We start from the raw sequence: 25431 nt of genomic DNA, 5'->3' as shown, positions 1-25431 counted from the left end.
AAAGGATTTGGATAATAGCAATGTAAATTATTTAAAAGTTGATGAGATTGATTTACCCAGAAACATTGGAACAGCTAAATATACATCCAGCTTAACCGCATGGCAGCTAAGGGAGAGTTGCAAGAAGAGAATAAATGATAAGTGTTCACAGATATTTTGGTAACATCTATCTCTAAGATCAAATTGACAACATACGCTGGATCATGGAGAAAGCTAGAGAGTTCCAGAAAAACATCTACTTCTGCTTCATTGACTATGCTAAAGCCTTTGATTGTGTGGTTCATAACAAACTGTGGCAAGTCCTTAAAGAGATGGGTGTACCAGACCATCTTATTTGTCTCTTGAGAAACCTATATGCGGGCCAAGAAGCAACAGTGAGAACTGGACACAGAACCACTGATTGGTTCAAAATTGGGAAAGGAGTCCGGCAAGGCTGTATACTGTTGCCTTGCCTATTTAACTTATATGCAGAGCACATCATGAGAAAGGCAAGGCTAGATGAATCAAAAGTTGGAATTAAGATTGCCGGAAGAAACATCAACAACCTAAGATATGCAGATGATACCACTCTAATGTCAGAAAGTGAAGAAGAACTAAAGAGCCTCTTGTTGCGGGTGAAGAAGGAGAGTGCAAAACTTGGGTTGAAACTAAACATTAAGAAAACCAAGATCATGGCATCCGGCCCTCTCAATTCCTGGCAAATAGATGGGGAAGAAATGGAGGTAGTGACAGATTTTATTTTCCTGGGCTCCAAGATCACTCCAGATGGGGACTGCAGCCAAGAAATTAAAAGACGCTTGCTCCTCAGGAGGAAAGCCATGGCAAATCTAGACAGCACACTAAAAAGCAGAGACATCATCCTGTCAACAAAGGTGCATATAGTCAAGGCTATGGTCTTCCCAGTTGCAATGGCCTTTGAACCCTGGTTCTGGAGAAGACTCCTGTGAGTCCCTTGGACTGCAAGGCGATCAAAACGGGCAGTCCTAGAGGAGATCAATCCTGACTGCTCTTTAGAAGGCCAGATCCTGAAGCTAAAACTCAGATACTTTGGCCACCTAATGAGAAGGAAGGACTCACTGGAGAAGAGCCTAATGCTCGGAAAGATTGAGGGCAATAGAAGAAAGGGACGACAGAGAATGAGGTGGCTGGATGGAGTCACTGAAGCAGTAGGTATGAGCTTAAATGGACTCCAGAAGATGGCAGAGGACAGGAAGGCCTGGAGGAACATTGTCCATAGGGTCGCGATGGGTCGGACATGACTTCGCAACTAACAACAACAACAACAATCTCTAAGATAGATGGCTCAGCGGTGGCTCAGTGGGTTAGGACGCTGAGCTTGTCAATCAGAAGGTCGGCAGTTTGGTGGGTCGAATTCTGAGTGCCGTATAACAGAGTGAGCGCCTGTTACTCGTCCCAGCTTCTGCCAACCTAGCAGTTCGAAAGCACGTAAAAATGCAAGTAGAAAAATAGGGACCACTACAGTGGGAAGGTAACAGCACTCCGTGCGCCTTTGGCGTCTAGTCATGCCGGCCACATGACCACGGAGTCGTCCTCGGACAAGCGCTGGCTCTTCGGCTTTGAAACGGAGATGAGCACCGGCCCCTAGAGTTGGAAATGACTAGCATGCATGTGAGAGGGAACCTTTACCTTTTTATCTCTAAGAAGAAGTATCTCACTTTGAGGGAGATGGGTGGTCTATAAATACAAAATGTAAATAAATAAATAAATAAAGCCAGAATATGCACAAAGAAATAAATAAAGCAAGCCAGAATTTAAATGAATGAATGAACCTTTATTGTCAAAGTAGAACCATGTATGGATTGAGATTGGCTGAGCCTTATTATTTAACATGAGATTAAGAATAGGAATAATGAATTCAGAATAAATATGGGACTAAAAAGTTCCATCTAGCCTATGAATAAATTTTAGATTGTTATTATTACTAGTAGATTATTATAGTAGAATTTTTATTAATTTTAATTATATTTTTATTATTTTTAGTATTAGTATTGTATAATAACTTGGATATTAACTTGTTTATGTTTTTCTTATTATTATGTCTTTTATTTTGCGTGTATTTATGTTAAAGGGGAGTTAAAGCGCATTATGAACTTGGTTATCTATATAGTTTGTTAATGTTAGTTAGATTACGATTATTATATTTGTAACCCTGTACTCAGCTCTGGGAAGTGGGGGAGGGAGAGGGGGGTGGTTTTGGGTGGGTTGGTTTTGGGGGTTATATTGTAACTTTTATAAAACTTTTTAATAAAAAAAAGAATAGGAATAATGAAGTGAAAAAAAGAGAGAGAGGTAAATTCAAGTTCAATGAGGCTGGAGGAAAGAAAATTGCTTTGTGGTGGATTTGTTTCCACTTAGAAGGAACATCTGAGAAACAAGGAGCAGAAAAACAACTGAATAAAATAATGGCACATTAAAAGCAGACTAGAGAAGGAAGTTCAAGAATCGGACAAAAATCCATTAATCCTGATAATTCAAATATAGTATATTCACCAAACACATAATTTTTGGCATATTAAAACATGGGAAAGTGATAGAGAATAGCATATGAACGGTTACATCTGCCTTGCTATTTGACCCTTTGGCCACAGTACAGTTTCCCTTTTTCATGAATGTTATATTTCTTTTTGCTACTCTAGATCTACTTCTGAATATCATTTTCTCACCTTTTCACTCTAGGAATCATTGGGATGTTTCAAACTCTTGTTCAGTCTTGGTGGAGCAGTGGGCTAATGCCTCCTTAAGTAACACCAGCTGCCTGCAATTAGTGCAGGTTCGAGTCCCACCAGGCTCAAGGTTGACTCAGCCTTCCATCCTTCCGAGGTAGGTAAAATGTCGTCTGGTAAAATGTCGTCTGGTGGCCCCCAGGGGGAGGTCCTTCTCTGTGGGCGCCCCGGATTTATGGAATCGGTTGCCGGTTGAGCTCCGGATGGCGCCCGACCTTTGCTCCTTCTGGCGCGATCTGAAGACTTATTTGTTCGAACAAGCCGGCCTGGCCTGATGGGGGATGGGTTGGGATTTTATTGTTGTTGTAAATATATTTACCTATTGTTTTAGCTTGGGCATTTCGTTTAATTCTTTTTTAACTCTTGTATCTTTGTACTTTTATATGTTTGCCCTGTTCACCACCCTGAGTCCTTCGGGAGAAGGGTGGTATACAAATAAAATTATTATTATTATTATTATTATTAAAATGAGGACCCAGATTGTTGGGGGCAATAAGCTGACTTTGTAATAATGCCGCTTTGGGGGGGGGGGCAAAAGCCCTAATAAGCAGGCATATACATAGAATGAAGGCTATTGCTAAGCACATTGATTTGTGCTTTAGATTGTAAGCCACCCTGAGTCTTCGGAGAAGGGCGGGATATAAATGGGATTAACAAAAACAAAAAATAACAAATAACAAAACAGTCATAAAAGTGCTTGAACAAAGCTTTGCATCTATTAACTTTAGTTATCTTGGACAGATAGAATTTTTGTGAAAATAGAAGCAGGGAGAATCTTATATGGTACTGTAAATGTGAACAGAATAACAAAGTAAAAGGCGAAAGATTTATACGATCTGAAGAGAAACCAGGCACAACCTCCCAAAAGAAGTACATGTAAGGTTAGTTAAAAAATCAATTCGGGATGAGCTTCTGCATAGATCTAGAGAGGAACCATTAGAATTTCGGGGCCAACCAATCACCATCCTTAAACAGATACCTAAAAGGATGAGGGATCTGAGACGCGGCTATCAATTCTTAACATCCAAACTAATAAGAGAAAATGTAAACTTTAGATGGCTAACTCCAGAGGGTATTCTAGTTACGTGGCAGGATAGAAGGCATAGACTGGACACGATAGAGAAGGCAGAAGATTTTTACAAACGCCACTTCCATAGCCAAGAGGAAGTAGATTTAGAAGATCAAGATGGAAGGGAGGTAAGAGAAAGAGATACAATACGTGTGGCAATGGATGGGAAGATCTTAGCTACAGAGGATAGAAGGAACAAATCCGGTGAGTTAACAGAGAAACATGGAACTAGAGACAAGGAAGAGAGAGAGCCCCGAATCACGAGATCCACAAAAACCAGAAATAAGTAAGATGAAGGGAGGTGAGTGTAGTATTATGTCTGTGAATATTAATGGATTGAATTCGCCAGTGAAAAGGCGGAAATTTTTTAATAGGCTTATTCACCAACAATTGGATATCGTGGCAATACAAGAAGTCCATATAAAGGAACAACAAAAATATTTGTTAGTACAACCAAGAATAGGGAACCTATTCGTTTCCTTAGACCGACACAAGAAAAAGAGAGGAGTGGCACTATATGTAAACCCAAAATTGACTGCAAAACAAATTTATAACGATAAAGAGGGTAGAATACTGATAGTCGAGGTTATAATAAATCACAGGAAGGTCATGATGGTAGAGATATATGCCCCAAACCATAACCAAGAACAATTTTTCAAAACACTTCACAATAAGATATGTAGCATTGATTATGAGGAGATTTGTTTAATAGGAGATTTTAATGCTATCCTAGATATAAATTTGGATTATATGGGAAAGACGCTTAGGAAAAAGAAGAGAAGAACTCTACCGAGATCTTTTCTTAACTTGGCTGAGGAACTAAATATCCAAGATGTCTGGAGGGAAAGAAATCGTAAGGCTAGACAATATACATATTACTCCAACCGACATAACTCATGGTCTAGAATAGACATGGTATGGATGACGAAAGAAATTAGTTCAGAAATAGACGAGGTACATATAGCGACAGGTACTTGGGCAGATCACAATCCTATTAAACTTATCTGGAAAGGTTCCAAAAAAATACCCAGATGGACGCTTCAAAGAGCAATTTTAAAAGAAGACGAATTCAAATCTAAGATGGAGAGAGAACTAAGTTTTTTCTTTAAGGAAAATAAAGCTATAGACACCTCAGTACAAAACAATTGGGATACAGCTAAGGCAATGATGAGAGGGGTAGCGAGGGCATATATGGTATATAAAAATAAGGGGAAAAGACAACAACGGGAAAGATTAGAAGAGGAATATAAGAGCTTAGAAGTTACACTCCAACAAGATCCACAAAAAGAGAATATCAAGCAATCTATGGATCTGATTAAACACAAACTTAACATTCTAGACAAAGAGAAATTAGCACAACAATTGAGAAACACGAAACAAAATTTTTTTGAAAATGCAAATAAACCGGGCCGGTGGCTCGCATATAAATTGGGAAAACAAAAGGGGAAAAACTGGATTCACGAACTACGAGATGAGGAAGGGAGAATATTCCACCAGGAGGAAAAAAAAAAAATTATAGCCCAGGAATTTTACGAACGTTTATACAAAGAAGATAGTCAGGCAAGTGTGGAGAAAATGGAGGAATATTTTCAAAGAGCCAAACTACCTAAGGTCACAGAAGATACCAGAAATATGTTAAACGAGGAAATTCGACTATCTGAGGTGATAAAAGCTATTAATGCACAAAAGAATAATAAAGCATCGGGACCCGACGGTCTTCCATCAGAAATTTATAAAGAATTACAAAATATCCTAGCTCAACCCCTAGTGGAGGTATTTAACGCAGTATTAGAAGGCGCAAGGACGCCTAAATCTTGGCTAGAGGCAAACATAACCCTTATTCCGAAAGATAACACAGACCATACATTAATCCAAAATTACAGACCCATATCACTTCTTAACTCGGACTACAAGATATTTACATCAATTATAGCGGAACGATTGAAACGATTTCTGAATGATTTCATACACGCAGATCAAAATGGTTTTCTCGCTAAGAGACACACTAAGCACAACATTAGAATAATATTAGATACATTGGAGTACTATGAATTACATAGCGAACAACAGATGGCATTACTTTTCTTAGACGCCCAAAAGGCATTTGACAATGTTAAATGGTCTTTTTTGTGCCAACAGCTTAGCTTTATGAATATGGGTGAAAAATTTATAAATATAATTAGGGCAATTTATGACAATCAGGAAGCAAAAATAATTATTAATGGGGAAGCATCTAGCATGTTTCAAATTCAAAAGGGAACACGGCAAGGCTGCCCCTTATCACCATTGCTGTTTATATTGACTCTTGAAGTATTAACGAGAACTATAAGAAACGACCCAAAGATAAAAGGATTAACCATTAAAAAGGAAACCTTTAAATTGCAAGCTTTCGCGGACGATCTGGTTTTTATTATGGAGGATCCATGTCAGACGGGACCAAAGCTATTGGAAGAATTATCTAAATATGGTGAGGTTGCCGGACTGCGAATAAATAGAAATAAGACCAAGATGATTGTTAAAAATATGACCAATAAACAAAAAGGTAATCTGGCCGAAATCATGGATATAGAAATAGTCAAGAAAATAAAATATCTAGGGATTAACATTACGGCTAGATGCACTTCACTCAAAAAGGATAATTATGATAATGTAGTGAACCAAATAAAAGGTGATCTGGAAAGATGGGGAAACCTAAAACTCTCATTATTGGGAAGAATCGCTGTCATTAAGATGAATATTCTGCCTAAAATCCTGTTTCTGTTTCAGAATATCCCAATTCAACTCGACTCTAAATTTTTTCGAAATTTGGATAAATTATCACTAAATTTTATTTGGCAGGGGAAAAAACCAAGAATTAAATTGAAATATTTACAAGACACGAAGGAAAATGGGGGTTTTGGATTGCCAGACTGGGAATTATATTACCACGCCGCGGCCCTGAGCTGGATTAGAGAATGGGTAATCTTGAGAAATAGAAGACTATTAACTTTAGAGGGTCACGATTTGCAATATGGCTGGCATGCTTTCCTATGGACGGAGAAACAAGGTCTTTTCTCGCATTTTCAAAGACACCGGATCAGGCAAGCGCTACTTAATACTTGGAAAAAAATTAGATCTCACAATTACACCAAAATACCGGTCTGGCTATCCACCCTTGAAGCGATAGTTTACCCAAATCTGTTTGATTTGGGTAACATAATCTCATACAAGGATATTCTGAATGAGGAGGGGGAATTGAAACTTAGGAATGAACTAGAATTACAAGGTATAAAACTCGATTGGTGGGCCTACTTACAAATCCAATCGAGATTTAGGAAGGATAAAAATGAATGGGGGATATATACCTCTGAAACAGCATTGGACAAAATATTATTGGGACCGGACTCTAAACAAATAAGGAATTTTTATAAATTACTTTTGGGATATAAGCTGTTTGAAGAGCAAGTGAAAGACCCCATGTTGACCTGGGCTAACAATTTAGGACATAACATCGACCTAGATACTTGGCAAACAATTTGGGATAGGAATAAAAGGATAACACTGGCCTCATCGTATAAAGAAAATTTATTTAAAATGTTTTACCGATGGCATCTTCCCCCAGCCCGCTTAGCAAAAATGTACACAACAGCATCTCCCAAATGTTGGAAGTGTTCTGAAGAGATAGGCACATACTTCCACACGTGGTGGTCTTGCAGTAAAACACAAAAATTTTGGAGAATGATTTGGATTTGGCTGAAAGAAATATTGAAACAAGATCTGGAGTTTAGTCCAGAACTTTTCTTGTTGGGAATCACGAAAGAGAAATATCCTAAAGATGTGCTATACTTAACGATCCATATTATCACAGCAGCTAGAATATCATTTGCGCAAAAATGGAAAAAGAATGAGATCCCAGGACAAAAAGAGGTTATTAGGAAAATTTGGGATTGCGCTGAAATGGACAAATTAACTTTGGAATTAAAGAATAAAGATCAATCAGACTATTATAGAATTTGGAACAAATTGTATCTTTGGATGGATAAAAAGAAAGGTCTCTATTAGGTTTTACAGACTAGCTCACTGTTTTAAATATTGTGGTATTTCACCGATTTGTAATCTAAGTGTATTTAAGTGTATTTTTGATGTACATATATACATGTATATATATATATTTAAACATTGTAGACAAAAAGGTTTGTCAGCTCGCTGGTACTGTGTCCAATGTTTTTAAATAATAAATTTAATAAAAAATTTAAAAAAAAAAAAAAAAAAAAGACATGACAAAGTAATAAAAATGTTGGGCATAAATTGGTAGACTGATGAAAAGATAACATTTGACAGAAAAGATAGATTTCATTGGAAGAGATAAAATGAAACTCATGGAAAGTGTGCATAAGGTGTGTGCCCAAGAGGAGGTAGAAATGATAGATATTTTGTAAAAAGAAATGTACAAAGAAATCATGTATGTCATCCGAAGCTACAAAAGGCATAAATAAATAACCCATTATGATTGCCATTGATTTCCTTATAATCAATGTAAATTTCATGAAAGATAAAAGACAGGTCCTTCAAAAAAAAAAAAAAAAAAAAAAAAAAAGAATAACAAAGTAATAGGCATCTTTTTAAAATTGCTTTACAAACTCCTGGCCTAAGGCATAAAAGGAGAAATCGGTGGCATAGAGTTTTTCAAACTTTTTCAGGCCACAGAAACTGTTACTTATTTTCAACCCAAAAATTTGACCCAAAGTCAAATTCTAGTGATAGAAAACTGGCTGTTGGAGTGCATTTTTGATTCCCCATTAGTTTGTCCTGGGAGCTTATTAAGTCCTGTGAAAAACCTTGCTCTAGATGATGCTAAACCAATCTGATAGCACAATCAACAATTAGACCCCATCATGATGATGTCAATGAAAAGGAATATGCCTCGTAACCTTAGAACACTGGGTTGAATTCAATGAGTTCTGCTGCTGTCCAATGTCATTCTCCAAAAAATTTAGTTTGATATTCTCCTCATATTTCTTTCTGCTCATATAACCTAAATTTGTTCTAGGGCATTGGAGAATAGCCAGATGTGGATCACTAGGACATATTCTATGAAGGAGAACAACTGGCTGTTCTTCCTTGCACAAATAGAAGTGCGCTTCCTTAGTATCCATTATAATCCAGAGAATGCTGATTTATAGCAAGTAATCTGAGCCATCACTATCTATACCAGACATGTCAAACTCGCAACATCAAGTGATGTCGCGCAACGTATCGGGATGGCAATGGGTGGGCGCAGCTTCCGGATGACGTGTCTGGCCCGCGGGCTGACAGTTTGCACCCCTGATCTATATTGTCTGCAGAAGTGTCTATGGGGTATGATTAAAAAAAGTGTGATTTATAACTGCCTGCTTTTTCTTAACATGCCACCATCTTTTTTCATTACACCCTGTAGGTATCCCTGAGAATTTAGCAATAATTCTCCAGGATTTCAAGGTGTTTTTATTCACCAGTTTCTGCCTTAAAATATTCGGTTCTGTTGATAAAGAGGAGAGAAAATCTCATTATACATACCATATTTTAAGTTCTATAAATTACTTTTGTATCAGGGTTTTAGGAAATACTTTCAAGCAACACCATATGCTGTCTATAATGCTAGCAAAGCACGTGTAAACTTGAATTGTCTTTAAGTTTTTCGATGTAGACCAGGGGTCCCCAAACTATGGTCCACGACCTAGTACTGGACCGTGGCCTCTTGGGGAGCCACAGTGTTCTGTACCAGCCTGCTACCGGCCCTGCAGAAAAGACAGGGACAACCCCTTTACAAATGGCAAGAGGCTGGAATAAAGCCTGCCAAATTTATTAACATAAAACAGACACCAACCATGAAACAGGAGCTATGAAACAGGAACTATCCAAGCGGTTGCCTTCAGCAAACCAGCCCTCCCACACATTCCCCTTAAATACAGCTCAGGGCGTGGCCTCTCTCTGCCTCCTTCTGAGGTGCCCCATTGCCTTCCTCTATTTACTCCTGATTGACTGCCTCCTGCGTCGGGCGTCCTTGAACAGGGCCAGCTGTGGGTCATCTTCATCCATGCTGTCAGGCTCACACAGCTGGGTCTCCACCAGGTGGGAGGGGCCTGGCTGAGGGCTCTGCGGAGCCTCAAAGCCATCATCAGCAAGCTCTTCAACACCCCCCTCCTCCTCCTCTGAGTCATCCGACCCAACTGCCAAACCCACAGGCTGACCCTGAATCACAACACACAGCACTCACAGTAGCACCACTACGTGGGCACTAGCATCCCCATTTGCGCATGGGCAAGGATGCTAGCACTGCCACCAGTGTAATGTGTGCGCCAGCAGCCCGTTTGCGCAGGCACGGGCAGGCTGCACACACACTGCTGCTCCCTTTCCTTCCAGGCTGCCAAGCTGGAAAGATTGGAGAGCTCTGATGTAGACAGTACAGGTGGTCCTCAGGTTATGACCACAACTGAGCCCAAAATTTACGTTGCTAAGTGAGACATTTGTTAAGTCAGTTTTGCCCCTTTTTATGACCTTTCTCACCACAGTTGTTAAATGTATCATGGTTGCTAAGTGAATCTGGCTTCCCCATTGACTTTGCTTGTCAGGAGATCACAAAAGGGGATCACATGACATGGCAACTGTCATAAATACGAACCAGTTGCCATCCATCCAAATTTTGATCACATGACCATGGGGATGCTGCAACAGTTATAATTGTGAAAAACAGTCCTGGGTCACTTTTTTCAGTGTTAGTGTAAGTTTGAACAGTCACTAAACGAGCTGTTGGAAGTCAAGGACTAACTGCATTCTTTATATAATTACTGTTCAAAATGTATGAAGTCTGCTATTTATTTACTCCAGTTTACGGGCTAAATGGCTGAACTGTAAACTGCCAAACCTTAATTCTTATCTCTTTTTATTATATTTATTTTACTGTATGTGTGTTTTGCATATTTTTTTGAAGTCTTTACTACTGCATGCATAGTGACGTCTACTAATTCAGTGAAGACTGGCCACATAAATCTTTTTTAAAAAGGTTTTTCAGTTGCCAATTTTTTTTTACAGCTGAACATTAACAGCATTATTTCTCATTTTATAATGCACAAATCTGCAGTGAAACCCTTCCTGGTAATGAAATAAATGAAAAAGATGTAAAAAAGATATTGAGACTCTAGAAAGAGTACAGAGAAGAGCAACAAAGACAATTAGGGAACTGGAGGCTAAAACATATAAGGAACGGTTGCTGGAATTGGGTATGTCTAGTTTAATGAAGAGAAGGACTGGGAGTGACATGATAGCAGTGTTCCAATATCTCAGGGGTTACCCCTAAGAAGAGGGAGTCAAGCTATTCTCCAAAGCACCTGAAGGTAGGACAAGAAGCAATGGATGGAAACTAATCAAGGAGAGAAGCAACTTGGAACTAAGGAGAAACTTCCTGACTGTTAGAACAATTAACCAGTGCAACAACTTGCCTCCAGAAGTGGTGAATGCTCCAACACTGGAAGTTTTTAAGAAGAGACTGGACAGCCATTTTTCTGAAATGGTATAGGGTTTCCTGCCTGTGCAGGGGGTTGGACTAGATGACCTCCAAGGTCTCTTCCAACTTTATCTTCTTCTTCTTCTTCTTCTTCTTCTTCTTCTTCTTCTTCTTCTTCTTCTTCTTCTTCTTCTTCTTCTTCTTCTTCTTCTTCTTCTTCTTCTTCTTCTTCTTCTTCTTCTTCTTCTTCTTCTTCTTCTTCTTCTTCTTCTTCTTCATCATCATCATCATTATTATTATTATTAATGATCCCACCTATTTAATCCAAATGGACTTTGTTGCAGCACTCTGTTTGACTCCAACTGCTAATAATTATGGAGAAAGAGTGTAGCCAAGGTTGCATGCCTCAGTCTATTTAGAAATTTGTAGCAGCTTGAAAAATCAGGAGTACATCACTTTGCAGTCTAATCCAAGATAGCATTTAGCTGTTTACTGAGCAGGAAGAGAATTTTCCGCTAATATTTTGTGTGCCTTTAGCATATGCAGAATAAATATATGAAAGGTGACCGAATGCTTACAACTAGGTGTCTGGTAAATGAGGTCACAATTAACTGCGTACAGGCAATCCTCAACTTACAACAATTCATTTAGTGACTGTTATGACCATGTTTCATCCTTAGGGCCTTTGCAGCATCCCTATGTGATCAAAATTCAGATGCTGGACAACTGGTACATATTTATGATGGTCACAGTGTCCCAGGGTCATGTGATCCTCTTTTGCAACCTTCTGACAAGCAAAATTGATAGGGAAGCTAGATTCACTTAACGACCGTGTTGCTAATTTAATTATTGCAGGGATTCCCTTAACAATTGTGTCAAGAAGGGTCATAAAATGGGACAAAACTCACTTAACAAATGTCTCACTTAGCAAGACAAATTTTGGGCTCAATTGTGGTTGTAAGTCAAGGATTACCTGTATAATAACACCTTTTAAAGAACTAGAAAGAGTTAACAATGTAAAGAAAATGGAATCTATGCCCAGAAAAGTACTTCATTCATACATACAACCATACATAATAATGAACAATACCATCTATGTTAAACAGCTCATTTATGTAAAGCTACATCTCTCATGCCTTGGGAACCATAATCAGCAAAGATTCGTCTAACCTAGTTTGGATAGTTAATTCAGATAATGAATTGTGCTAAAATGGAATAAGTCATCTGAAATATCTAGTGTTGGTTTCGACAGTTCCTAAAAGATCAACACAATCTAGATGAGATTGGTGGTTTATAAATATCATCTAGTCATCATGCTTCCTTTAACCATTTTAAACCTTTGAAATTCATCAGAAACTGAAAGACTTCTGGAGATTGCATTAAGACATCTCCATCTGTTGGGCACTGCCACGCTTTCTGCATGTTTCTACAACTGCTGAGCAAATGACTGGCTCAGCTGGTGTTTTGGACACGAGCTTTGCTTCCTTTTCCTTCATTAAATGCACAATGGAAGGAAAAATAGAAGCAGAAGTACAATCCAGGTGAGACCACCACCTGCGTCTCTTTCAACTCAAAACAAAACTACCATTCAGTTCTGATAAAAGAAAACAAAGCAAAAAAGTTAGACAAGCAGAAGAGATTTGTTTGGAGAATTAGAAGTTACAAATTTCTGGCTTTATATTGTTTTCTTTAGGTATTTCCGAGTATGAGACACATGATTTTGTAGCTTGAGACAACTACATTGTATATTCTTGCAAAAATAGTTTTATCAAGTAAATATTTCAATGTTAAGACCATTTATAAATAGAACAATTCCATAATCTATCAGCTTTAACTCTCTCAATCCCTCAAGCTTCTTGATAGCCTAAAAACTACTTGGCCAAATAACTATTATTTATCAAGGAGTAAGAATATTTGCTCTTATTGTCTAAGGGTCAATCACTAGACATTAATTTAATTTATTTCATTTTGCATTGTAATATCTTGAAATATGCTCTTCTATTTCTGGAAAAGGAAGGAAGGAAGTGGCATCTCTCCCAACTGGATTTAAATATCAACAAGGAGAATAACAGAATCCCGTGGAAATGAAATGATTGTGCTATATTTAGTTTCAGTAGAGTGTATCTCAGCAACAAAATGTTTTTTTTCTATAAAGAAAACAGGATAATGGTAAAAGGATGATTGGAACTGGTGGAGAAAGCAACAAAAAGTATTCAAACACAGAGGTAATATGAGATTTTCCAGATGTTGAATTCAATTTCTTAGAATCAAGTCATCCAACTTGGCTTGCATAAACTGTAAGTTTTAATTTACTGGAGAAACTATTCCCACAGTTTTTTTTAAACCTGATAGTAATTGACTTTGTTATTTTTTTTTTAAATATCATAACAACATTTATAAAAATAAGCATGTTCCTCATTCCAGTCATTTCTTTAAAAGGGAATTCACTGTATCGTTAAAAACAAAGCTACGTATTTAGATTCATTAATTCAGGGTTCAGTTTTGTTTTTTAAAAAAAAGATATTTGTGAGGAAAAGAGGGGCTTTCATAGGTTTTCAATGTTTCAGTTAGCACCATCAGCTAAATTTCCCACAATGCACCTGGCAAAGTGTATTTCTGGAACACTAAAGGAATGGGAATGAATTGACTCCACTGGACTCCATTTTCTCTCCCTGCTACTGTTATTACCTTTAAATCCTGTGCGCTCCCACAGAGAGGGCCTCCTCAGGGTGCCGTTGGTCAGGGAATGTCGACTGGCGGCCCCCAGGGGGAGAGCATTCTCTGTGGGCGCGCCTGCCCTCTGGAACCAGCTCCCCGTCGAGCTCCGGATGGCTCCCGACCTTCGCTCCTTCCGCCGCGACCTGAAAACTTGGCTATTTGAACTTGCCAGCCTGGACTGAGGGACTGGGATTTTAGATCTTAAATTTTAAAAATTTTAAATTTTGGAATGTGTTTTATTGTTTAGGGCTATCAGTTTAATTTCATTTTAATTTTTGTATACTATGTGTTGTTCATTGTGTTTAATTGCCCTGTACACCGCCCCGAGTCCCTTGGGAGAGGGGCGGTATATAAATCCAAATAATAAATAAATAAATAAATAAATAAATCAAAGCCAGGCAGGATGAACCCCATTAGCAAGCGCTTCATTAAAGAACCCCCGCGAATGAATAAAATCTTGGATAAGACAATTCTAGATATAGCTATTTTTTTAAAGCTTTTCATAATGTGCTTTGACTATTCATTTCTTCCCATAAATACCGATCCTAGATTTGGCTATTGCATTTAGTTTCCATTATCATAAATCTCATAAATACAGAAGATTCTTTATTATACATCATCAGCTCAATATTGACTCTTAGTGAGTGCACAGATAGATTTTTATCCGGGATGATCCTGTCCCTCACCTCGTCCTTCAAGGTTTTTTTTTACTGATGTACCTATTGCCACTGAAATGGAATCCATCCACCTTTCTACAAGTTGTCTTCTTTTTTGTTTCCTTCCACTCCTTTCCCTTCTCCTCCCCTCCCCTCTCCCCTCCCCTCCCCTAACTATTTTTACTTTTTAAATTGTAAGCTGCCCAGAGTCATCAGGAATTGGAAGGTCTCTGACTATATAAATCATTAAATAAATATACTTTGTAATTCTATCCTGTCTAAAAGCTTCTGCGAAGAAACTCTTATGTGATTGTAGGGCTGCAATTATTCCACCTTCACGTATTCCCTGATCATCTCAACTCTACCAAAGTAAGAAGGGGAAGATTGGATTTTTTAAAAAGAAAAGATATGTATGCTTTGAGTCTCACGCATATACCAATGAGCAGAAAATCCTCTTAAGTGTTACCGCAGTACTTAAAGTTGGATTCCAGCTAAGATTTTTCTAGACACCAGCCGTCTACAAGGAGAATTAACAAATAATAATAAAAAAAGCAGAATTGTGGTTCACTAAGTCAAAGGGTTAAACTTTGTTAGATTTTTTTAAATCCTGCCTTTATTATTTTTATAAATAACTGAAGGTGGCAAACATATCTAATATTCCTTTCTCCCCCTATATTCCCAACAACAGCCCTGCAAAATGAGTTAGGCCGAGAGAAAATTACTGGCCTAAAGTTACCCAGCCAGCTTTCATACATAAGGTGGGACTAGAACACCCAAACACCTGGTTTCTAGCTTTAATGACTAGACATCCTATCCCAGGCCCTGTTGTTATGTAAAGATAATCTCAATGTCTGTATGTTAGCTGTTGATTCTGCAAAAGGTCTACATTACCTGTAATAAGAGAAAGGGAACGTTTCATTTATGTCAGGTCCATAACAGGCATCGATTTGCCTTACAGACGTTTTCCTTGATATCATCAAGGATTCCACTCCACATGAATTTATAACAATAGCCTGTTCTTTTGTAGCTTTGCAGAGATTATCTAAAAGGTAAAGGTTCCCCCGCACACATGTGCTAGTCGTTTCCGACTCTAGGGGCCGGTGCTCATCTCCATTTCAAAGCCGAAGAGCCAGTGCTTGTCCGAGGACGTCTCCGTGGTCATGTGGCCGGCATGACTAGACGCCAAAGGCGCACGGAACGCTGTTACCTTCCCACCGTAGTGGTCCCTATTTTTCTACTTGCATTTTTACGTGCTTTCTAACTGCTAGGTTGGCAGAAGCTGGGACGAGTAACAGGTGCTCACTCTGTTATGCAGCACTCGGGATTCGACCCGCCAAACTGCCGACTTTCTGATCGACAAGCTCAGCGTCCTAACCCACTGAGCCACCACGTCCCTTAGAGATTATCTAGTAATGTTATTATCATGCAACACACCTGATATTATCAATTTTCAAGCTGACTTGAAGTATAAAAGAGTATACAAAATGAAACTAACATATAAAGTGCTTTACCAATAGAATTCCATTTCCAACAGAGTTTAAAATTATTTCCAGTTTATTTACAGTTTTTTTTACATGAATCTAGTTTATTGATAGACGAGCATGTTAGTAGGAACTTTTTAAAGGTTTCCCTGCCGAATGCTCACATACAGAACACAACCACTCTTGTCATCACTCAGTCCCTTCACAGTCTTAATTCCTCTCACCCTGTGATGACACAGTTAGATCATGTCACTGGCATTGCGACTATGGATTGAAAGAAGCTTGGTAGAGTTGAGATCCCATTTAATTATCTCTGTATTTTAACTCTTGCAAATCAAAGGTGCCACAGAAAATGACTAGCTTAAGATTTCAGAGCTGACTGGAGACTAATAACAAATGTTGAGTGGCCATTGGAAAGAAATCACTTTCAAGGGCAGATTCTAGTAGAGAAAAAAATTACTTTTTATCAAGAAATTAAATTCTATCGATGGTTTGAAGAACAAAAGTGTTATGTGTAGAGTTCACTGAAGATAAACGACCTGCAATCAATGGAATCCTTATGATGAAGGATGTCACTGTGTCTCAAAACCTAAGACATTGATTCTGTGGTAAACGTCTGTGACCTACCATCTACTTCATTAACTAAATGAGGAGTTACTATATATTGGGCCTATCAGACTGATTGGTAAATCTAAGTATTTTGTAACTATAAAGCCCACTGTTATCCTCCAAGGAGAGACAGGAGGTAAAAGAATGAGAGGTGAGTGGCAATTAGATGTTTATTCCCTGTTGCAGGTAGATGTCATGAGAGTAGCAACATAGTAGGTGTTAGCTTATTCATTGGGCTCAGAACTCAGGTAAGCATTTTTAATTATATATTAAAAATATTAATTATAGACTGAAAAAATGAAGAATTGTGGATTCATCTAGCATGGGAGTAAGAACAAGAATAGTTTTTAATGGGAAATATCATGTGACTTCAAATGTATAATCTTAGATAGCTAACGTATGTTTGTTTTTCATTTATCAATTGGCTAAATGGAATAATTTTATGCTAGAAAGAAAAAGCAGAACCAAAAAATAAATTCTACTCCTTGTTCAGCACAATCACCTCTCTACTGAAGTAGCAAAATCATAATTAATTTGAACTCGGAAAAATGTTATAAAGCAGCAATCTAAAACATTACCAAACTGAATATTTTTTTAAAGGCATCCATCGTAATAACGTTACACTAACTTCTTAATGAAAGAGAGAATTTAAGATATTTTGTAATAATGAAGAAGCTTTAAAGCGTAATTTCCAACTATGTGTAGAATGCATGCTGATCCATCAAAAACCATTTAGCTATCTGCATCTAGCTATCTGCTATTACATGCTTTCTAGACAAAAGTACCAACAATACAATGATCCAGAAGACAATTATTTCTTTGTTAATGAAGGTTAAGAAAGCAACCTATTATATCAGATATCATCTTTCTGACTGATCATTGGCCATATTGCTTCAGGCCAAATTTAGCTTTTAATAAGACTGATCTTTCAACTTTCTGAAAATCTTTACCACCAATATATACCACTGTTTTCTGCAGCAGAGTAAAAAACACAGATTATCAACAGCAAGCACTTAATGTTTGTTAAGTTCATAATTTTCACCTTTTGCTAGAACTGTAGTTCACACCTGCTTGTTTCTTTAGGGTTATGTAAGGTAATATTGCACAAAAATCAGTTGAACAAGAGCAAAAGAAATAAGCCTTTATTCACTCACCAGCCTTCACCTTTTCTGTAATAATTGGCACAGCCTGGGAAAAAAAAGTAAAATTGTTATATTTTCATAATTTTCTACCTCCTTATTAAACTTATTAAAAATACTTTTAGAAATCTTCTTTATCTTTATCTTTATTAGACTTATATACCGCCCTTCTCCCGTAGGACTCAGGGTGGTTTACAAGGTTTTTAAAATAACAATACAACAATTACAAAAATTAAGAACAGTTAAGATAATTACATTTAGACCTTGAATAAATATAAAACCCCAATTAAAATCCAATTAAAACCCCAATTAATACTCTCAGTCCAGGCCAGAAAGCTCAAAGAGCCAAGTCTTCAGGTCCCGGTGGAATGAGCGAAGGTCAGGGGCAGTCCTGAGCTCTACGGGCAGCTGGTTCCAAAGGGCAGGTGCACCCACAGAGAAGGCCCTCCCCCTGGGTGTTATCTGCCGGCAATCTTTTACCGGCGGTACCCTGAGAAGACCCTCCCTGTGGGAGCGCACAGCACGAAGGGAGCTTGATGCCGGCAGCAGGTGTTCCCTCAGATATCCCGGACCCAAGCCATTTAGGGCTTTATAGGTCATCACCAGCACCTTGAATCTCACCCGGAGGGCAACCGGAAGGCAATGCAGCTCATGGAGCAGAGGTGTTACATGGGAGTATTGGGAAACCCCCATCACAACCTGCGCGGCTGCATTCTGCACCAGCTGAAGCCTCCGAGTGGTCCTCAAGGGCAGCCCCATGTAAAGAGCGTTGCAGTAGTCCAATCGGGAGGTCACGAGCCTTGGTGGAGCAGTGGGCTAATGCCTCCTTAAGTAACACCAGCTGCCTGCAATTAGTGCAGGTTCGCATCCCACCAGGCTCAAGGTTGACTCAGCCTTCCATCCTTCCGAGGTAGGTAAAATGAGGACCCAGATTGTTGGGGGCAATTAAGCTGACTTTGTAATAATGCCGCTTGGGGGTGTGTGAAAGCCCTAACAAGCAGGCATATACATAGAATGAAGGCTACTGCTAAGCTTGTAAGCCGCCCTGAGTCTTCGGAGAAGGGCGGGATATAAATGTAATAAAAATAAATAAAATAAAAAATAATAGGAAATGTTTTCCTATTATTTCTAAGATTCTGCATAACAGTGAAATCTCTTTGCACTAAGTGCGTATAATTTCCTAGAACCCAGAAGACAGGAAATCCATCTTGAACTAAGAGTGTAACGTCAAATTTAAGAATGAAAAGATCAAAACGTTCATAGACTCTGGTAGCACACTATCCTTAGATACATCCTTAGAAATGTCCTTAGATTCTAATTTTAAATTGTGTTTAACTGGCATGGTTTGTTTTTTTTAAGTTGAACATTTGCTTCCTCTACAGCTTCTCATATTTGACATTTGCTCTCTACTTACTTGACATTTGCTGCTATTTACCACTCAGTAGCTTTGACCAGTGTCCCTATTCTATGGACCTTTCAGCTGTATTACATATCTCCTCCCATAATTCAACTCTGTAGGGAATTAGGAGAACTGTGGTCAAACGTAACTGGAAGATGGAAAGTCAAAAGAAGAAAGCTTAGGGCTTTCTGGCACAGCAGCTCTAAGCATCTCTGTCCTCTGCTGAAAAGCCAGTTTAAAAAACTGCCGTTGGATTTTAATATGTTTTTCAGATTTGGCAAATGCACACTCTCAAATAACATATCTTGACTGGTGAACTGCCAGTTCTTTAACCCTCCCACCAATGCTTGGAAAGCAAGGACCACTCACTTTCCTTCCATGCAAGGGTTTTTAAGACCAGGTGTTTCCCATCCAATATACCCTTCGTACAAGCCCCCATTATAACTGACATCTGTCTATCCATTTCTCTGGATAGAAAAAGGAAACACCCACACTTTTGCAATATTCCTATTACTTGATGTGGAAGAGGAATTTCAGAATTCACTTGCTTTAAAAATAGAGTGGAAGACTTTTGCCTAGAAGATAATGAAATATAGTAGCTGGGCCACACAATACCACTTAATGCAGCGGAAAATTGGAAAACATTGCTGTTAAGATGGAGTGAGAAAGATGGTGGAAAGTTCTCTCTGCAGCAGTTTTAAATTAGGATCGTGGAATGTCAATGACTTAAATCTAGGAAAGCTGAATATCATTAAGGAAAAACTAAACAAGCTCAGCATCGGTATAGTAGGCATCAATGAAGCCACCGGACATCAAAAGAAGAATGGGCTTCATACTGCATAAAAAAGTGGCTTGAGGACAACATACACCAGACATGTCAAACACAAGGCCCAGGGCCCGGATTCGGCCCGCGAAGTGGTTTCATGTGGCCCACAAAGCCATCCTGGAAACAGTGAGGGAACGGCCCCCACTGCCTTGGCCCTGGCCCAGAGACCCTCCTTCTGCCAGAGACCCTCAGATCTGTCCCACTCCTGCCCAGGCCCCCATAGGCACCCTTGATGCATAGGTTATACGCACTCTAGCCACACCCACCGAGTAGGCCATGCCCACCCTGGCCATACCCATCCGGCCCCTTGAGGGCAACCGCAATGCTGATGCAGCCCTCAATGAAATTGAGTTTGACACCCCTGACATACACTCTTACAAAACTCCTTGGGTTGGGACAAATAGGGTATCCAGGCAAGCCTTTAGTCTATTTTATTGGCTTGCCAACATGCAGTGCACAAAGCGTTGTCTCAAACATACTTCAAACAGTGTGACATCATTCCAAGCAACCCAGTATTATTTAATTATCAAATATACCAAAATATGTGGGCCATATTTTATTACTATCAGCAGTATTAGGTACGTACAGAACCCCCAGACTGTTACATTGCATTTCAGTAGCATATTCCTGTCCTGTTTCATAGCTCATGTAGAAATATCACCTGGAAACTATTACTTGCATTAAAAACCAAACAATCGAATAGAACTCTGACCACATCATCTTGATCAACTGTCTGTATATTTGCTGGATGTTCCAGCCAACTTCTGAAATTTCAGCAGAATGATTGAAGAAAGATGCTTTCTGGAGTCAGAAATGCTGTCTCCAAGGTCTGCTTGTTCAAAGAGCATTTGGACAGATAAAACATTTTAATCCATACAGCTGTTGGCCTGAAGCACTAATTATAAAAAAAAATTCCTCATGATCTGATCTAGAAGTATTGGAAGAACCAACACAAATTAAATCCACACCAAAATGAGGCTAGCACCAGCATTTTCAGATAAGGACCACACAATAGAACCAGTATAATATTGCTGAGAAGTGCTATTTGTCTGCTCTTGCATGCAAACCAGGATTAAATGAGGTATACATATGGTGACCCTCCCTCCAAAACTCAACCCTACCTCACCATGGTGATGGTGGTGGTGGATGAACAACATAAGCCTATTGTACTGGCCAACACCGCTCTGGCATGGAGAAAGACCTGGCAACCTACTCTAGTTTTCCCAGCCAAAAAAACTTTATGGATCGGCTCAAAGATGTGAAAGATATGGCATGGAGTGGTGAGACACCAATAAAGATACAGGAGAAGAGCAAAAACAGATATCATAGTAGCAGGAGCATCCATGACATGGATGGGATAAATCCTAATGGCCCCCCAGCCATTGACACAGCTCCTAGTAAAAAGAGTTGTCTCCACTGTTCAAAGATTTTTAAATTAGGATCGTGGAATGTCAATGACTTAAATCTAGAAAAGCTGAATATCATTAAGAACAAACTAAACAAGCTCAGCATCGGTATACTAGGCATCAATGAAGCCATTGGACATCAAAAGAAGAATGGGCTTCATACTGCGTAAAAAATGGGCGGAATCATAAAAAGTTTTTGAACAGTCAGTAATAGGATAATGGCAATACGTATCAGTGGGAAACTTTGCAGCATGACAGTTCTGCAAGTTTATGCTCCCACTGAGGACTCAGCAGTAGGGAACATCAAAGAATTCTACACTGAAATTCAGAAAACTCTGAAACAAACACCGGAGAATTATCTATATTATCAGAGATTTCAATGCAAAAGTGGAAGAAATGGAAGAAACAGAGATAACAGGCAAGTCTGGTCTCGGTCAACCAAATGAGGCAGGAGAACATCTGATTCAGCCATGAACAACAGCTAAGCATAATGAACAAATGGTCTGAACAACCCAAGCAGTGATTATGCCAAATGGACTTCACCAAATGGAGAACACTGAAATTGAATTGACTACACATTATGCGAAAAAAAGTGGAAAAGTTCCATCTTCGCTGTGAAAATTGTTCCATGGCACATAACCTTGGTACCACCGTAGCCTTTGAACTGTGGTGCTGGAGGCGACTTTAACGCATCCCATGGACTGCAAAAATAAATGGCCATCTCAATGAGACTTTCCATGAAAAGTTGTAGGCAAAAGATCAAATCCTTCCTGATTTTCGACAGTTTCCAGATAAAATAATAAACATTCAAACAAAATTAGTGTTTATTATATACACTATAACTGGTTGATTTATTATATTACTATAACAGATCAATAAAGAACAGCATGGGTTTCAGTGGGTGTGTTCCATCTATGACCAAATCTAAATCCCATCCAGGAATAAATGTAGAATATAGAAAAGGGAATTTACTTCCAATAGAATTAATGGAGATATATGGTGTAATGGTATAATGACCAAAAGCGCTGGGCTAGAAACCAGGGCAATGGCGGTTCTAATCCCATCTAAGGCACAAAGCCAACTGGGTGACCTGACTAATTATCTTTAGCTCATTATTGGCCAAATTGATTGGCAATAACTTTATAAGGAAAAAGAGATTCCTTCTTACTATTATCTGATTCATTCAGATGGATCGCCAGAGGTAGAAATAGGGACACTTCACACACAACAGATGCATTCTACACTGTGCAATTGTTCCTTCTCATTCAGTGACTCACTGAATGAGTGGGGTGTAGCTAGCCTCATGAACCTTTGAATAAATACATCTGCTCTAACTTCTTTGAACCAAGTTCAAATATGTTGTAGATGAAATTAAAGCACTAGATTTGATCTTTCTATTACACCAGTCAGCCTGTAGATACAGCTGTGTTAAACAACACTGATTTATGACAGAGAGATGCTTACTCCCTCTTAAAAAAAGGGCTTCAGCATTTGAAGGAACCGATGTGGATTCCTGCGAGTAACTACTATATTTTTGTTTTCTTGTCCACAGAGTTAGTAACACACAGAATTTGTGAATGTAGACCACGGAAGACTTATGAGTGCATTTCTCAGTTTTGGTTTTAGATTTCAAAACAATAGTATTTTCATGTGCACATGGAGGAGGGGATGGGGTTGGTATGCAATGCCAGAGAGTTAGCTGTGATCAGTTGCTAGAAATCAAGTTTGAAGAGCTGCAACCACTGTAAAACAAACAAACAAGCCAAGATACAGAAACAATATCTGAGTTTCTGATCCCTTCCTTCTTCTGAATAAGACTTATGTTTCAAAGTCATCTCTGACAACTAAGGTAAGGTAAAGGCAAAGGTTCCTCCGCACATGTGTGCTAGTCGTTTCCAACTCTAGGGGCCGGTGCTCATCTCCGTTTCAAAGCCGAAGAGCCAGCGTTTGTCTGAGGACGTCTCTGTGGTCATGTGGCTGGCATGACTAGACACCAAAGGTGCACAGAACGTGTATTATATGTAAATAAGTTATTACTAATGTTAAACGTGTTAAAGTTATGAGGTAAAGCCGTCTGACAGAAGAACACGCGGGAATTTTGACAGCTGTCAAAATTCCCCAGCAGAGCGCAAGCGCAAACCGGTTGACAGCTCGCAGCTGTCAAAACAACGCGGAACTGCCCAGCCACGAGGAGAGAGCTGTCAGAAGCAGCGGAGACGATTGGAGAAGAGAACCGCGGTGCGAAAAGACTGGTCTCTGATTGGACCGGCTGTCCGGCTGCCGGCTATAAAAACCGAGCCGTCTGTACCTTCTTGCCTTGTTCTAAATAAACCTTGTTATTGAGCCAGCTGTCACTGAGTGGTCCTTCAGCCACTTCACTGGCGACGAAGGTGGGATCTGCTCCACCGAGCTGAAGTCACGGCCAGGGAAGAGAGTTCCCGGCCGGCAGAGCAAGTCACTGGAAGTTGTAACTTCCACAGCGGAGCGGACCACCGGACCCTGACAGCATGGCAAATTTCGGACGCATCAGGGAGTTCGACACCCGCCATCCAGAGTGCTGGGAGTCACATCTGGGGCAGGTCGAGGGCTTCCTCTTAGTAAAATCACTGACGATAGAGCAAAGGCCGCCGCGCTCCTCTACATAAGCGGTCCCCTGGTCTACAATGCCGCCGTGGGGCTGTTCAGCCCCGTGCCGATTGCCGAGGTCCCGTACGCCGAGCTCATCGACCGGCTCAACAAGCACTATATGCCGGCCCACTCCGAACTATACTGGTGGGTACAATTCGCCCAGCGGAAACAGCGGCCGGACGAAGCTGCGAACGACTTCATCGCAGGAGTCCGGCACGCCGCCCGAAGTTGCAGTTTCCCGGACTTGGAAGACCGAATCCGGGACCAAGTAGTCATTGGGCTGAGAGACGAACGTCTCCAAAAAAAGATCATATCCAAGCCAGATATGAGTCTAGCCGAAGTCTCCAGGGAGATCATGGCTTACGAGGACAACCACCGAAAAAAATCAGCCCACACTACGCCAGAAAACCACGGAACCGTATACCAGGACGAGGCGACCCTCAGCGATGACAACGAATCCGTAGACCTAACAGACGGAGATGCACTACAATGCCGGATGGAGAGGCGACAAACCCGAAGAAACGACACCACCGACCGACAAAAACCAAGAAGCCTCCTGCCACCGTGAAGAGACCAACGCGCCAACTGTGCCAGCTGCGGGGGCAACCATGCCCGGGCCAGCTGCCGATTCCGCAACGCGAAGTGTCACAATTGTGGAAAGACTGGCCACATCAAGCCCATTTGCCGGAGCCGCCCCCGCGACAACTTGCACGAAGTGGAGGCTAACCCCCCAGGTACGAGCACCCTCCGAGCCAATAGGGAAAAGATTCCGGGTAATTTAGTGGAGGCGGTAGAGGGGGTGCATTGTCTAAGCCCCAAAGTAAAAATTAAAACTAAAATTCAGGGAGTTGCCTGCAACATGGAGGTCGACTCCGGGTCGGCAGTATCCCTAATTTCCTCGAAAACATACAAGGAAATCTGCCGGCGTAGCAAAAGGACAATTCCCTTAGAAAACCCCCACATACAGTTAGCGGATTATCAAAAAACTCCCATACAGCTTAAGGGAAAAGCCCAAGTATGGGCCGAGTACAAAAAATTTAAGGGGCCCCTAGAAGTACTAATAACCCAAGGAGACCGCACCAACTTAATAGGGCTTAACTGGTTCAGCCCCTTGGGCATTGCCATCACCGGCGTAAATACCGTACAGGCCGCAAGCCTCGAAGCCGTCTGCAACAAATATGCAGATGTCTTCGATGGCTCGTTGGGGAAATATACAGGCCCACCCATCTCCCTTAACCTTAACCCTACCGTCCAACCTGTAAGGATTAGGGCCAGGAGGGTTCCATTCGCCCTC

At 40.0% G+C, this 25431-nt stretch overlaps 1 protein-coding gene across 1 annotated transcript in view; it reads right to left on the bottom strand.

The window, feature by feature from the left end:
• The window catches only part of DLC1 (DLC1 Rho GTPase activating protein), a gene marked incomplete at its 5' end in the record, with an annotated part of 305940 nt that overhangs the window by 168432 nt on the left and 112077 nt on the right, over nt 1-25431 (bottom strand). The window contains one exon of the mRNA XM_081333189.1: nt 17894-17927. Coding sequence (XP_081189315.1) covers nt 17894-17927 — 34 coding nt within the window. The remainder of the gene's footprint in view (nt 1-17893; nt 17928-25431) is intronic.

This window comes from Vipera berus (genome assembly GCF_964194415.1).
Source record: "Vipera berus genome assembly, chromosome: 7".
Taxonomy (NCBI): domain Eukaryota; kingdom Metazoa; phylum Chordata; class Lepidosauria; order Squamata; family Viperidae; genus Vipera; species Vipera berus.
The sequence above is the reverse complement of the archived record's forward strand: the minus strand, read 5'-3'. Positions and strand labels throughout refer to the sequence as shown.